Source organism: Panthera leo, chromosome C2, assembly GCF_018350215.1.
Source record: "Panthera leo isolate Ple1 chromosome C2, P.leo_Ple1_pat1.1, whole genome shotgun sequence".
In the NCBI taxonomy this organism is placed as follows: Eukaryota; Metazoa; Chordata; class Mammalia; order Carnivora; family Felidae; genus Panthera; species Panthera leo.
In genome coordinates this window covers 2,329,539-2,344,365 of record NC_056687.1, presented here as the reverse complement: position 1 = coordinate 2,344,365, position 14,827 = coordinate 2,329,539, and the positions used below count along the sequence as shown (strand labels likewise).

The 14,827-nt window shown below is 52.2% G+C and overlaps 1 protein-coding gene across 2 annotated transcripts in view; it reads left to right on the top strand.

The window, feature by feature from the left end:
* The window catches only part of TRAPPC10 (trafficking protein particle complex subunit 10), an 86,460-nt gene extending 72,785 nt beyond the window's left edge, over positions 1-13,675 (top strand). For both annotated transcript variants that reach the window (XM_042903268.1, XM_042903267.1), the window contains exons 18-23: positions 2,766-2,866; positions 4,107-4,233; positions 5,084-5,254; positions 8,307-8,484; positions 11,731-11,925; positions 12,264-13,675. In XM_042903268.1, coding sequence (XP_042759202.1) covers positions 2,766-2,866; positions 4,107-4,233; positions 5,084-5,254; positions 8,307-8,484; positions 11,731-11,925; positions 12,264-12,505 — 1,014 coding nt within the window. In that variant the 3' untranslated portion in view covers positions 12,506-13,675. The remainder of the gene's footprint in view (positions 1-2,765; positions 2,867-4,106; positions 4,234-5,083; positions 5,255-8,306; positions 8,485-11,730; positions 11,926-12,263) is intronic.
* Positions 13,676-14,827: the final 1,152 nt, after the last annotated feature.

Sequence of the window (14,827 nt, the reverse complement as noted above, 5' to 3'; positions counted from 1 at the left end):
ACTGAAATCTACAAAACAGATGAACATAAGGGAATACAAAAATAGAAAAATAATAGAAAAATAGGGAGGGGTACAAAACATAAGAGAGTCTAAAATACCGAGAGCCAAATGAGGGTGGCTGGAGGGGTTGTGGGAAGGGGGATGGGCCAAACAGGCAAGGGGCTCTGAGGAGGACACTTGGGGTGAGCACTGGGTGTTGTGCGTGGGGGACAAATCACTGGATTCTACTTCTGAAATCGTTATTGCACTAGATGCCGACTAACTTGGATGTAAATTTAAAAAATCAATCAAGTAAGTGAACTTTAAAAAAAAAGAAAGAAAACTACAAAACTTTGATGAAAGAAATTGAAGAAGATACAAATACATGGAAAGATAACCTGTGCTCTTGGATTGGAAGATTTAATACTGTTAAAATGCCCGTAACTACCCAAAGCAATATACAGATTGAGTGTAATCCCTACCGAAACTCCGATGGCATTTTTCGTAGAAATAGAACAGAGAATTGTGAAATGCATGAAACCACAAAAACCCCAAATACCCACCACTTTCTTCAGAAAGAATAAAGCTGTGGGCACCATGCTCCCTGACTTCAAACTATATTACAAAGCTATAGTAATGAAAACATTATGGTGTTGGCATAAAAGCACACACACAGATCAGTGGAACAGAATATAGAGTGCAGAAATCAATGCACACATATATGATCAGTTTATTTATAACAAAGGAGCCAGGAATGTGTAATGGAGAAAAGACAGTGTCTTCAAATAAATGGTGCTGGAAAAACTGGGCAGCTACATGGAAAAGAATGAAGCCGGACCCCTGTCTTACGCACAAAAAAATAACTCAAAATGGATTAAAAGCTAGAATGTAAGACCTAAAGCCATAAAATCCTAGGAGAAAGTAGGTGGTGAGCTCCTTGACATTGGTCTTGGCAGTGATTTTATGGATCTGACACCAAAAGCAAAAATTAACAAGTGGGACCACAGCAAAAAAAGCTTTTACACAGCAAAGGAAACCATCCGCAGAGTAAAAAGACAACCTACCCAACGGGAGAAAATATTTTCAAATCGTATGTCTGATAAGGTGGTAATACCCAAAATATATCAAGGACTCCTACAACTCTAGCAAAAGCCCCCACAACCTGATAAAAATGGGCAGAAGATCTGAATAGACATTTTTCCAGAGAAGACACACAGATGCTCAACATTACTAGTCAGGCTGATGGGATGTGCAGAGACGGAGCCCTCGTGCGCTGTTGGTGGGGATGCAGACTGGGGCGCTGCTCTGGAGAACAGTATGAACGTGCCTCAAAACATTAAGAATAGGGGCGCCTGGGGGGCTCAGTCGGTTGAGTGTCCGACTTAGGTCGTGATCTCACGGTTTGTGGGTTCGAGCCCCGCATCGGGGTCTGTGCTGACAGCACGGAACCTGGAACCTGCTTCGGATTCTGTGTCCCTCTCTCTCTGCTCGTCCCCTGCTCACCCTCTGTCTCTCTCTTTCTCTCTCTCTTTCTCTCAAAAATAAACATTAAAAATAGAACTACCCTACAATCTAGCAATTCTACTTCTGGGCATTTATCCAAAGAGAATGAAAACAGTTACTTGAAAAGGTATCTGCACCCCCGTGTTCACTGCAGCTTTATTTGCAACAGCCCTAAGTGTCCAGCGATGGATGAATGAATGGATAGAGCAAACATTGTGTAGATGCACCGTGGAATATTACCCACCGTAAAAAAGAAGGAAATCTTGCCATTTGCAATCTTGCCATGGACCTTGAGGACGTTACGCTCACTGAAATAAGACAGAGAAAGACAAATACCATACGATCTCTCTTCTCTATGGAATCTAAAAACAACTAAAACCAAGCTCATAGATAGAGCAGACCGGTGGATGCCAGAGGCAGGGGTGAGAGATGAGGCATAGGAGAAATGGGTGAACTGGGTTTTTTTGGTTTTTGTGTGTTTTTTTTTAGTTGAAATAAGTTGAATAATTAAAAAAAAAAAACATGCGTTAAACCAGTAGGATAACAGGCTATAACACACACAGTCAGAGAGATGAGGCTTAGAACACGAGACTGGTCAGCACCTCAGGGATAATGTTTTAATTTTCATTCCTTGAAATTTTCTTCCCTTATCTGGTAACAGAGTTCAGGAGGTGAAGTTGATACTTACTTCAACGTGAGCACGAAACCAGGGCTGGATGAACATGCGTCTATGCTCTGTGTCATTTGTTCCAGGGGGAAGTAAAAGGAAGCTTGAAGCAAGGCTCGTGCCCTTATTGGAGTTATCAGCTGGGTCCACACCGCGCCCCCAAAGTGCTTGCTTCTCTGTTATGTAGTCGTTGTCGTGTGGATTATTTGGATAATTCATTTTGTAACAGTGATTGATCATGTCGACTTGACAGAACGCTTTGTTATAACCTCCCGCACGTTCAAAACCGCCTTTGGCGTCCCGGCCACGTTGGTGTGGGAAGAGCGAGGTGGCGCTGGTATTCCTAGCCACGGCATCAGCTCTGGAGCTTTGGAGACCGTTCTGGTGACTCCACACATTTGGCCGCTTCCGTGTTTATTTTTCTCGTCTGTGTACGTAGTTTTATGTTTCTCCTTTGTTCGTGCATGTGATTAATGGAGGTTTGCTTTCTAAATAAGAAGTGGCGAGGCCATCGAATGTCTAAGAGATTGGCAGCCACCGCTGGTTTGGATGGATGGTGTGGCGGTGGCTGTGGTCGTCGAGTGGTCTGAACGCGTGTCCCTCCGTCTCTCCTCAGGTGTCCATTGACTGCCCGTGGTCCATCTACTCCACCGTCATCGCCCTGACCTTCAGCGTGCCCTTCAGGACCACACACTCTCTTCTGTCCGCCGGGACACGGTAAAGGTGGCCCCCAGGCCTTGCTCCTGCCCCACGCCCTCCTCCACGGAGCCCCTGGCTGCGCAGAGCTCGGCCTCAGGGACACTGAGCATGTTTTCTTACGTAACCGTGACGCCGCTTTCCACGTGTTGAGATTCACAGGGATTTCCTGCTGCTCTGTAACAGCCGGTCCGGATTCACATTTCCCCAGATGTCTCAGAAATGCCTTTGTGCGGTTAGGATGTGGGCAGTGGGATCCAAAGCAAGGCCCCATTTGATTATTAGAGACTTTCTTCTCTCCTGTTTCTCAAGCCAGCGACCCATTGACAAACTTGGGTCATTTCTCCTCTAGAAGGTCCACCATTCTGAACTTGACTGGTCACGATCTTGTGGGTTTGTGTAACTGTTTCCAAAGGCAGCCGCTGGTTCCGTCTGAGCCAGGATTTCAGCCCCAGCACTACTGACGCTCGGGTCTGGTAGCTCCTTGTTTGGGGGGGGCCGCGGGGCTTCTGCACACCCCCGCCGCTCCCGTTTTATGCCCGTGGTCCTCCCCATCCTCCCCACCCCCACTGTGGCCACCAGAAGTGTCTTGAGGTGTAGCACCACGTCCCCTGCAGGGGCAAAACCGCCTCCAGGGGGAAGCGCTTCTGCTCTAGAAGCCGGGTTCGATTCTGATTCGGCCGTTGGACGCGAGTGCTTGGAGGCGGAGCCCTGTGCCGTGTGTCCCCGCCAGGAGACCGCGTCCCGCTGTCCCACCATAAGTGGTGACGTGCACACTGCTCCCTGGGCTCAGGGCTGAGTCTGGCCTCTCGTCACAAGATTCCTTTTGTTTTCATCCGTTGATGACCTCGGCTGACCTTTGCATCATTTGGGTCAGACCCAGAGCAGAGCCTGGGTCGCTTTATTCAGACTTGTCTTTGTGTGCATCAGGGGTCGACGTGGACCCCGCACTTCGTTTCTCTGGGACCGTCACTCTCTCCAGCCTAACTCCCCGGAAGCTGCTGCGTGTGAAGTCCAGTGACAGCCGTGTAACGGCACTGGGTCAGAAACAGAACGTTCTTTGGCCCGGTTTTCCTCAGAAGCAGCTTGCTTGGGGAGATTGGGTTTCGGTGGGGACACTTTCCCCCGTAAAATCGTAGGTGGAAACACACGTAACAAGTGTTCCTACTTCACTTCCCCAGGAAGATCTTCTCAAGAAACCAGAGTACGTTTACCGAAGTTCTCAAGTTTCAAAATCATATTCTTTCTTTTTCTGCTTCAGGAAGTACATTCAAGTTTGTGTCCAGAATTTGTCGGAACTTGACTTTGAGCTGTCGGACGGTCACCTCGTGGATCCTGACAGTAACGCCGACCTACGGCTGGTGCCGCTGAACGCGAAGTCCCCGCAGGTAACGGCTCTCTGGGGTGGAGCGTCCACCCCCGGCAGGAAACGGCGGGGGCCGGGGTGCGACGGTGGTTCCAGCAGGTTTTGATGAAGACGTAGTCTGCCGTAGAGTGAGCCTTGCAGCCCCGAGAGTGACGTCCCGGTGATAAGCGCGTCTGCTCTGAAACGGCTGCGTCGTTGCCGTGACGTGCGTGCCGTGCCTCCTGCGGGCTGGGCGGCATGGGGCGGATTGGGGACAGTGCTCTCTGCGTTCTGAGAGGGGTTCAGCCTTAAGCTTGCCCTGCTGTGTGCACAGCTTTCTGGGAACACCTGTCCGTGTCCGAGGAAGACCTCTTGTGTCCGTGTAGCTTTGTAAGGCGTCCCACCCGTGTTCGCGCTGCCCTGCTGAGCGCAGACCTTGCCGTCGCAGACGTTCAAAGGGTTTCTCAGGATGTGTGATCTGTAGCATTTTTGAAGGACTTCCCCCGGCTAAGAGCTGATCCATTTCAGACGCTGGCCCAGTTCGTCCCTGTGCTCACGGGCGGTGCTGGTGCTTCATTCGGGCTGATGTTAAGTCTAAAGTCATTGGCCTGAACGGAAGGGCGACCTTTGCCATCGGTTGGTGGCATTTCCCAGTTTGGAAACGTACGAGGCACTGTGCGCTGATAAACGTTCTTGCAGCACTTTTATGGTCCCCTGTGCCACGAAGCTTACGGAGTCAGAGAAGATTAAAACCTTTAACTGACTTGGCGCAGTCTTCCAGTGGAGAAGGGCAGGAGGACCGTGGGGCACGGGCAGGAGCACCAGGAGGCGGGTCCCGGCGGCGGGCTCGGAGCGCGGCTTGGGGTGCGCAATGACAGTGACTCTTTCTGCAGCACATCCACAGCAAGCAGTCAGTGTTCTTTGTGTGGGAGCTGAAGTGGACGCGAGAGCCTCCGCCTTCTCTGCGCTGCCGGTTCTCCGTTGGATCCTCCCCGGCTTCGGGAGGACGGCTCTCCATCCCCTTAAAGCCGTACACTTACGAATTTCGAGTGGAAAATTTTTTCGTACGTATTGCATCATTTTTTGGTGGGAGTGTGGGGTGGGAAAATGGAAGGTGGCATCATACTCCTTTCAATTAAGAAAAAATCGGATAGAAAAAAGTCTTTCAGAGTAATGAGGCAACAGGTCAAGGAAAATAGTTAACACTTGGAGTAGCTCAGTCGTTGGCCGATTTATTTTAGACCCGCGGGTCCTTTTCGGGTGACATGTGTGGTCCTGGCGCAGGCCTGCCGGTGGCCTTCAGATGGGTGTTTATAAAGACCCAAGGCTCCTGATCTCTGCTCCCTTTTCTCTCGCCCACATTCAGAATGTCCTGGAACTATTTCTTAGGGTCCTTTCATCCTGATCCTGGCTGCCGCTCGGGGGGGTTACTTTATAAGGCACATCTCTGATTTTTTAAAAGAAAAGCTGACAATATGTAGAAACTGACTTCACGAGTATTGCGAAGACGTTCCCATAACCTGCGCATGAAGCGTGGAGCTGAATGTAGCCTTGAGCTAGATGAGGACACGCGGCTGTGTGTTCGTTTCTTTGGTGAGACGCTGGATGTCGTGTCAGGGAAATCAAAACGCAAATACACGAGTTTGTGCTGTTTCCTTCCCTTCTCTACTGCTGAAGTTGTCGGGCACTTTGAGGTGTGTTTGTGTGTGTGGCTCTTGCTATGTAACCCCTTTCAGCCAAAAGACTGTTTTATTTCACTGTCTTTATCAGACTTAGATTGCGGTGTAGTCACCAGCAGGATTCGTCTTTTCGTGGCACAAGCAGGAGGCTTTTTGGTGTTTTAACACCAGCGCCACGGCCACTCCTGTGGTGCAGAGGCGGTGACTGTGTCTGGCCTGCTTATTACCACGCGGTAACTCGCCCGCGGTCACGCTGTGGCTTCTGGCTTTGCTGCTTCCTCTCCACGTGGAGAGCACAGAGACATTTCTGGTGGATCGCTCTTTGAAAACGCATTCTCTCGGGCGCCTGGGTGGCTCGGTCCGTTAAGCGTCCGACTTTGGCTCAGGCCACAATCTCGCGGTCCGTGAGTTCGAGCCCCACGTCGGGCTCTGTGCTGACGGCTCGGAGCCTGGAGCCCGCTTCGGATTCTGTGTCTCCCTCTCTCTCTGCCCCTCCCCGGCTTGCTCTGTCCCTCTCTGTCTCTCAATAAGAAATAAACGTTAAAATAAAATTAAAAAAAGAAAACGCATTCTGTGAGGCCCAGAAATAAAGACGCCACTTTTTTTTAAGGAAAGCTGTTTTGAGATTGAGATACACACTCTATACACCATGAATTTCACCCATTCGAAGTAGACAGTTCAGCACAGTCGGCGTATTGACAGAGTTATGCAGCCATCATCATGGTCTCATTTTATTTTTGTTTTTTAAATGTTTATTTATTTTGAGAGAGAACGAGAGTGTGAGCAGGGGAGGGGCAGAGAGAGAGAATCAAGCAGGCTTCCACACTCAGCATGGATCCCAGTGTGGAGCTCGATCTCACAACCCTGGGGTCTGACCTGAGCCAAAATCCAGTCGGACACCCAACTGACCGAGCCACCCAGGTGCCCCCAGGCTCTCAGTTTAGAACACTTCAGACGTTTTGCTTTATTTATTTTGTTTTTTAAATTTTTTTTAAGTGTTTCTTTATTTTGAGAGGGAGAGAGCGAGCACGAGGCGGGAAGGGGCAGAGAGAGAGGGAGAGAGGGAATTTCAAGCAGGCCCCACGCTGTCCACACAGAGCCCGACGTGGGGCTTGATCTCACAAACTGAGATCGTGACCTGAGATCAAGAGCGAGACTTTCAACCGACTGAGGCCCCCCACTCTGCCCCGGGCGCCCCTTCATTTTAGAACACTTTGATCTTTCTGGAAAGAAACCTTCTACCCCAGCCCTAGGCAACCTGCAGATCTGCCTGTTCCAAACACTTCCTACACACGGGAGCGTGTCCCGCGGCTCTTTCTGCGACTGGCCTCTTTGCCTTGGCAGGCTGTTCCCAGGGTTCACACATTGTGTTGCTTAGATCAGACTTCAGACTTCAGTGGAGGAAGAGTATTCCTCTGTGTGCATAGACCACGTTTCCTTTCCCAGTTGTCGGTGGCTGGCCATCTGGGTTGTGTCCGCCGTGGAGGGGACACACGTGGCGGGGGCTGTTCCGAACAGTAATGCCGTGCGAGTCCCCGTGCGAGTGTTTGCGAGTCAGCTCTGGTGGGCGGATAACCGGGTGGGGTTGCCCTGTCCTGTGGCAACTCTGTTTAGGGTTTTGCGAAGTTGCCGCGCTGGTTTTCAAAGGGACACCGTTGAATACCCCCCAGCAGCGTGTGAGCTCTGGGTCTGCACATCCACACCGACACTTGTTTTGGTGTCTCCTTGCTTCTAGCCGGCCCCGGGGCCGTGAGGTGGCATCTCACCCTGGCCCTGTTGCCACACTTCCCTGACGGTGAATGATGCCAATCGTCTCTCGTGCACTTCTTGGCCGCTTGCATTTTTTTCCTTTGGAAAGACGTCTGTTCGTATCCTCTGCCCATTAAAAACAAATTTTTTTTAATGTTTATTTATTTTCGAGAAAGAGAGAGAGAGACAGAGCACGAGTAGGGAAAGGCAGAGAGAGAGGGAGACACAGAATCCGAAGCAGGCTCCGGGCTCCGAGCTGTCGGCACAGAGCCTGACGCGGGGCTCAGACCCACGAACCGCGAGATCGTGACCTGAGCCGAGGTCGGACGCTCAACCCGTTGAGCCACCCAGGCGCTCTGGATGGATCCTCTGTCTTCCCGTCCCCCTCTCTCTGCCCCTCCCCTGCTTGCCCTCTTTCAAAAATAAACAAGCATCCCCCACCCCCCCGCCCCCCCAAAAAAGAGAGAGACTGAGGTGCCTGAGGTGGGGACTTGGCAGGCACGCCGTCCCTCCAGGGCGGTTGTTTAGGGGCCGCGCGCAGCAGCTCTGCTGGCTGACTCCGCGAAGGGCTGAGCCGGCCCCTTCCCTCAGCCCTCTGGCACGTCTGTGGGCAGCACCCCCGTGGCCTAGGATAGCGTTTCTCCAGGTTGTTTCTGCATCTGTGCTTGTCTGTCTCTTTCTTGCCCAGACGTTATATAACGTGAGAGCTGAGATCCTGCCCCCTTCGGGAACGGAGCACTGTAGGACGGGCTCGCTCTGCTCCTTGGAGGTGTCCATCACGCGGCTCTCCGACCTCTTGGAGGTGGATAAGGATGAGGCGCTGACAGAATCCGACGAGTATTTTTCCACCAAGCTTATGTATGAAGGTAGGTCTGGAGGCATCTTTTCCCCTGGCTGTTGTGCTAATCCAGTGCTTGAAGTGATGGTGCCCTCCCTTTCTCAAAGTATAGTGTTCTTTGTCTGAAGAGAGAATGTTCTAGAATCGAAAAAGCTCATTTGAATGTTGCATTGTATAGCAGCTTCCTAGGCTGGCAGGATGTTGGACTTGGTTCTGGGGAGTCATTCTTCCTACAGGTATTTTTAAGCAGTCGTTGGGCTCAGTGCTGAGAACACGGGGGCCCCTAGAGCTGCCGTCCCTCTCTGCCTGGGGCTCGGGGCCTTCCCGTGGCCGTGGAAGCGAGGCCAGAACTCTGGCGCTCAGCGGCCCGTGCGCCCTGGAGTCCCTGCCCCTGTCCTTTCCCCTCTGGCCTCCTGGAATCCCCCGCTCCGTCCCCCACCTGACGCTGACCCCCACCTGGGCCCCTCTGCTCGCTGACTCCCCCCAGAAGCCCCGCTCCGCCTCCGCCAGGGCCGTCGGCGTGGAGTGTCGGGACCTCTTAGGCTCTAAAAAGCGGTTGAGGAGCCAAATATTTCTTTCTTTAGCTACTTAGAAAATAACATTACACGAACTCATGCTTGAAAAATAGCTGTTTTCGAAAACAAGACAAAACAGTGAGAAGGGGCGCCTGAGTGACTGTGGGTTAAGCATCTGACTTCAGCTCAGGTTCTGCGCGGACAGTGCAGAGCCAGCTTGGGACTCTCTCTCTCTCTGCCCCTCCCCATCTCATGCTCTCTTACTCTCAAAATAAATAAACTGGAAAAAAAAAAAGAGAAAAGAAAATAGATGGATGACCTTGATTTGAGTTCTTTCAAATCTGTCTGATTCCTGGTTCCACGGAAGGCAGCTGAGCCTTCCTTTCTGCCGACTCGGTCTGCGGTGACGCATCGTGCCGGCTGGAGTGCGTGACGGGACCCCAGGCCCGCGTAGATCTGTAGTTGGTACAGGGCAGTATTTTAAACAACCTCCTGTGATACTACACCAAAACGTGACAAGTGCTGGGCTTTTAGAGGTCAGTTACGGGGTGGAGTCTGAAATCACGTGAATGAACTTTTCGTACTCGGTTTCTTTAGATCCTTTGACCTGGCTTGTGGTTTGACTCTTTCTTCTTCCTTTTTTTTTTTTTTTTTGAGAGGGAAAGAGAGAGTGTATGGTGCAGGGGCGGGTGGGGAGAGGCAGAGGGAGAAGGGGGGGGGGGGAGGGAGGGAGGGAGGGAGGGAGAGAGAGAGAGAGAGAGAGAGAGAGAGAGAGAGAGAGAGGGAGGGAGGGAGAGGGAGAGAGGGAGTCAGTCCCAAGCAGGCTCCACGCGCAGGGCAGAGCCCACGACGGGTCTCTGTCACAGCCGTGAGATCATGACCTGAGCCGAAATCAAGAGTCACATGCTTAACCGACTGAGCCACCCAGGCGTCCCTGGCTTGTGGTTTGAAAGGCTCTTCTACCCAGGCAGCATTTTGTGACACCATGGCTTGGTCCCTTGGGAAATGGGCCTCCTGATGCACGTGGACCTGCACGCGCTGTCACCTTCTGTTCTACCGAATGACGCGTTCGCACCCATTTCCAGCTCCCGCTGAGCTCATTAGGGTGGTCTGAGTCCTGGGACACTGCCTGGATCCCAGTGGCAAAGCCAAGCTTTCCAAAAGCCCAACTTTGATCAGAGTTTGAGATTGTATCGTTGGCACCTTGGAAGTGACGGCGGGCTCCCGCCACTCGTTCCCGAGACCACATCTGCCGAATTCCCCAGACTGAACGGCACCGCCGATGCCGTCCGCGGTGAGCTCGGTAGTCTGTGACCCGTGCTGCGCCCGTGTCCGCGTGCTGAGCTACCGGAGACGGTGCCTCGGGGAGCCCAGGGTGAGGAGCACACAGGACCTCCCTCTAATGCTTTGCAAGCTCTTGTGAGTCCGTAACCGTTTCTGAGTTAAAGTTAAAAAGATGTTTACTTAAGGGTTGCATTTAATAAAACTAACTTGACTGCTTCAGGAAGGACCTGCTTAAGTAAAACTGGCAGTTTTTATCCCCAGATGTGTGGTGTTGGGGAGCCCACCGCCACGACTCTCCCGCCTGTGGGGCCTCGGTTCACGCTGGGACCCGCGGTCCTGCCCGCCCGGCGCGCAGGGCAACACGGGGGGTGGGGGGAAGGCAGGAGTGTGAAGGCAGCGTTGGCCCCGTGCTGCCCTGGGGACCACGCACAGAACCGCTCCAGCGTGTCCCTCCCACATGCCGCTCGGCCTCAGCGTGTCCTTTGGTACCACCTGTCCCCAGAGGCTCCTCCTCCCCATGTGTAGGCAGCCTGCCCTCTGCTGCCCCTTCTTTGCTGCTCGTGAAGCTTCTAGTCCTTGAAGCCCCTTGGCTCCTGCTTTGCGTCCCCTTACAGAGGGGACGCCGTAACCTCTCTGCGAGGTCATCCACTTCTTGAGGACAAGGCTCCTCTCCTTTTTGCTTTTGAGTGCCTTCCCAGTTGGGGATTCACATCGTGCCGAGGGACCTCACGTTTGTGTTGTAGAAGGTGCCAATGACTGCTGTGCGCGAAGGCTCTCTGAGGCGCTGGCGGAGGTGCTCTCCATACGTCTCTTTCCGTCCCATCGAGAGGCTTGTCTGAGCGGCGGAGTTGGGATCGGGACCCCTAGTCTTATGCCACCGCTTACCAGACGCGCCAGCGTCCTGCCCTGCCCGCGTTCCGGGTTGAACAGCCAGGGCGGCCACCGTCTTGAAACATCACACACGAAGTTTTCAAGTGAAATTGAATTGCTGCTGTTCATTTCTTAACTTGAGGAGAAAAAAGTGATTTTCCCTATGTGTCTAACATGTATTTTCGTTATTAAACCGATGTGTTTTGGGGCGCCTGGGTGGCTCAGTCGGTTGAGCGTCCAACTTCGGCTCAGGTCACGATCTTGTGGTCCGTGAGTTCGAGCCCCCCGTCGGGCTCTGGGCTGATGGCTCGGAGCCTGGAGCCTGCTTCCGATTCTGTGTCTCCCTCTCTCTCTGCCCCTCCCCCATTCATGCACTGTCTCTCTCTCTCTCAAAAATAAATAAACATTTAAAAAATAAATAAATAAATAAAATAAATAAACCGATGTGTTTTATGTTCAGGAGCAGTTAGGAGACATTAAGATACAGACTGTGTCCAGTTTGGGATTTTGCGCTCTGGAGCGTGGGACTATTGACGCCTCTTATTTGGGTGTGAAAACCGAATGCTCTTGCCGGGGCCAAACCAGTGCTCTCGTCTGCGTTTCAGTGGTCGACAACAGTAGCAACTGGGCGGTGTGTGGGAAAAGTTCTGGCGTCATCTCCATGCCTGTGGCCGCCCGGGCCACTCACCGCGTCCACATGGAGGTGATGCCCCTCTTTGCGGGTTACCTGCCCCTTCCCGACGTCAGGCTCTTCAAATACCTCCCCCACCACTCCGCGCACTCCTCGCAGCTGGACGCTGGTAAGGACTCAGAGATGGGGTGCGCTCGCCGTCGGAGCGAGAGACGGCTCCGTGCGGGGATGGGGGAAGGGGGCTCCGCTCGCAGGGCCCATGCTTCCTGACCAGTCGCGTGTGCTCAGTGCCGGCGGCGTCTAACCGAAAACCCGGTCGGGGTTACGGGTCGTAGGCGCCTGCTCCGGGGCTGGGTCCTCTGAGGGCCCGCGCGCCGGATCCCCTTAGGGGTGGCCTCGTTTAACGTTCTCTCGCTCGGAAGGTCAGCTTGGGTGGCTTGCGGCTCCCCGGGGCAGGTAGCAGGTCCCCGTCGCGGGCCCGCACCTCACTTCCTGTGCGTTTTGCAGATAGCTGGATAGAGAGCGACGGGCTGTCGGTGGACAAGCACGTGGACGAGCAGCCGGACGGCGGCGGCGGCGGCAGGTGCAGGGGCAGCGCGCACCTGGCCTCCGGCGGCGAGCACAGGGGTTTGCCCATGCCCCGGCTGCAGGCGCTGCCTCCCGGCCAGGTCTTCAACGCCAGCGTGGGCACGCAGGTGCTGGTCATCCCCAGCAAAGACGACCACGTCCTCGAAGTCAGCGTCACATGACCGTGCCTCGGGTCCTCGCGCGCCCCGGGCCGTTCGTGAGTGCGCTTGAAGGGGTCCCGCCTCCTCTGCCCCCCATCGTCACATCCTAGCGCTAACCGGACTCTTGGTGATTCTGCCTGGCCGTGGAGGCGTCAGAGAATGTCAGCGCGCAGCCGGTCGGCCGAGTGACAGCGTCATTTCCGTGTTGTCCGTGGTGTAAGATTCCCCGTTATTTCTTTTTTCCTCCCTGTCCTTGTGCCGGCGCCTCCGGGGTTTGCCTGGACCCCACCCCCGCCAGTCCTCTCCCTGCCCCTGGGAGGTCTGTGCCCTGCTCTCTCACCCGGCAGCCTCCCGGTCTGCCGGCTCCTTATGGAGTTCGTGGGCCTTCCAGGGCGGACACACGGCCACCCTCGCCGTCTTAGTAGTGACACGTGTATGCCTTTCTGGGCACACGGCTGCCCTCTTTCTGGACCGGTTGGATTTGTAAGGCTCCTGAGGGATAAAACGCCATCCTTTACCCAGATGAGTTGTGCTTCTCTAGAATAACACCCTTTGAGAGCGGGTCAGCGAGGTTGAGTGCTGGAGGGGGGAGGGAACTGAGCCCCTTCTGTGCCTTGGGACGTCACACTGGGAGGGCCTGGAGCCTCCATTAGCTGGAGCCATTTTAAGGTACTTTGGGGAGACTAGACCAGGGCCTAAGGGACCACTGGTATTGAAATAGTTTAGGAATAAACGTTTCTGGAACCCCTTTTCCCCATGATATTGATTGAATTATCATATGCACTTGGAATTAAATATGTATTTATTTTAATTATCATTACATTGGGGGTTGGTACATTGTTTTCTTCTCACCTTAAAAGTCTTTCCACGTCATTGTCGCTGTGTAATCGATACTTTCTTCCGCACCTTAAGTCCTAGAGGTTAAGAGGCTCCATTTCAGTGGAGATTGGCGGGGCCCTGTCAGTGTGCTTCTAGTCTGGTTGTGGGAATGACGGAAGTCTTGGAATATTCTCTGCCGGTCCACTAAAATTGCAGTCATAACCGTACCAATGGATTAATTTGCTCTCGGTTGTAAATTTAATTGTACATATGGTTGATTTATTATTTTTAAAAGTACAGACTAACTGATGTAATGTTTATGTAGAAGTTGCACCAAAAATCAAGGACAAAATAAATGTGTGTTTGTTTTTACTGGTGTGAGAGTCACAGCTTGTAAATAAGTGTTGGCTGTATGAAACCTTTTCCAGCTCTCCAAAGCGATGTATTTTTGTACATAAGAGATAGAGAACTCTTACTTCCCCGGGAAAGCGTGGTCAGAACGGAGCCCGGCAGGCTGATGCAGAAAGGGAGTGCGGTCAGGCCCAGAGGGCACGGCCTCACGCCCAGCTGGAGAGGAAAGGGGCCTGCTTGTCACCTGCCAGAGAGAGGCTGGAGGAGGCTGGCGTTGAGGGGGTGGCGGGGACTTGGGGCTGCGGGGGTGAAGGGGCAGATCAGAGTCCTTGTTCCCACGCTTCTGTGTTGTCTCTCAAATCACTCAGAAAATAAGGTGGTGTGATTCCCCCGCACCCCACCCTGTGTCTTTTTCGTTTACAGAAATTGGAGATACGTAAAGAAGATCAATATTTGTGAGTTTAATTAAACTTTTCAGAAATTAATCTTCCTTAGGTGCACTTTAAAACTAATAAACTTGGTCAACTAGGCAAATTAGAGCTTCGGAGTCTAATGATAGTTTAGGGTTTCTAAAATGTTTGTTTTGTTGTAAAAATTGATGATTGCCCTACGGATCTGCCAAGCCCTGTGGATGAAGAGATGTTTGAGATGTGATTCCGCCCGAAACACCTCACGTGGTCAGTCTCGGAGCCTCCGCGCCTAATGCGGCTTTCCCTCTACACTCTGGAAGGGGACATGTGATTCGATGGTTACCTTATTTCTGTTTGATGTGTGTGTGTGTGTGTGTGTGTGTGTGTGTGTGTGTGTGTGTGTGTGTGTGTCTAGGTTCCAATCCCAGGATGAAATTCTCTAATTACATAATATATATAGAGGGAGAAAAGGAAGGGGAAATCCAAAATGTTCATGGTGGCTTCTTATTGTCCTCAATTCATATGAAATAAAATTTATTGGAGGTTTGGTTTTTTTTCCCCCAATTACCTGAGAGGTCTTTTGCAACCTAAGTTACAAGGGTGCCTCTGTTTTTATTTTGTTTCGTTTTACCCAAAAGAAAAATGTTACCTAAACCTTCGTCTTTTTTTTTTTTTCTTGAAGTCAGTAATTTGATTTTTGTTGTGTTTACAATAAAATAAGGCTCATGTGTTTGCGACAAGCTGGTTTTGTTAGTAAAGATGT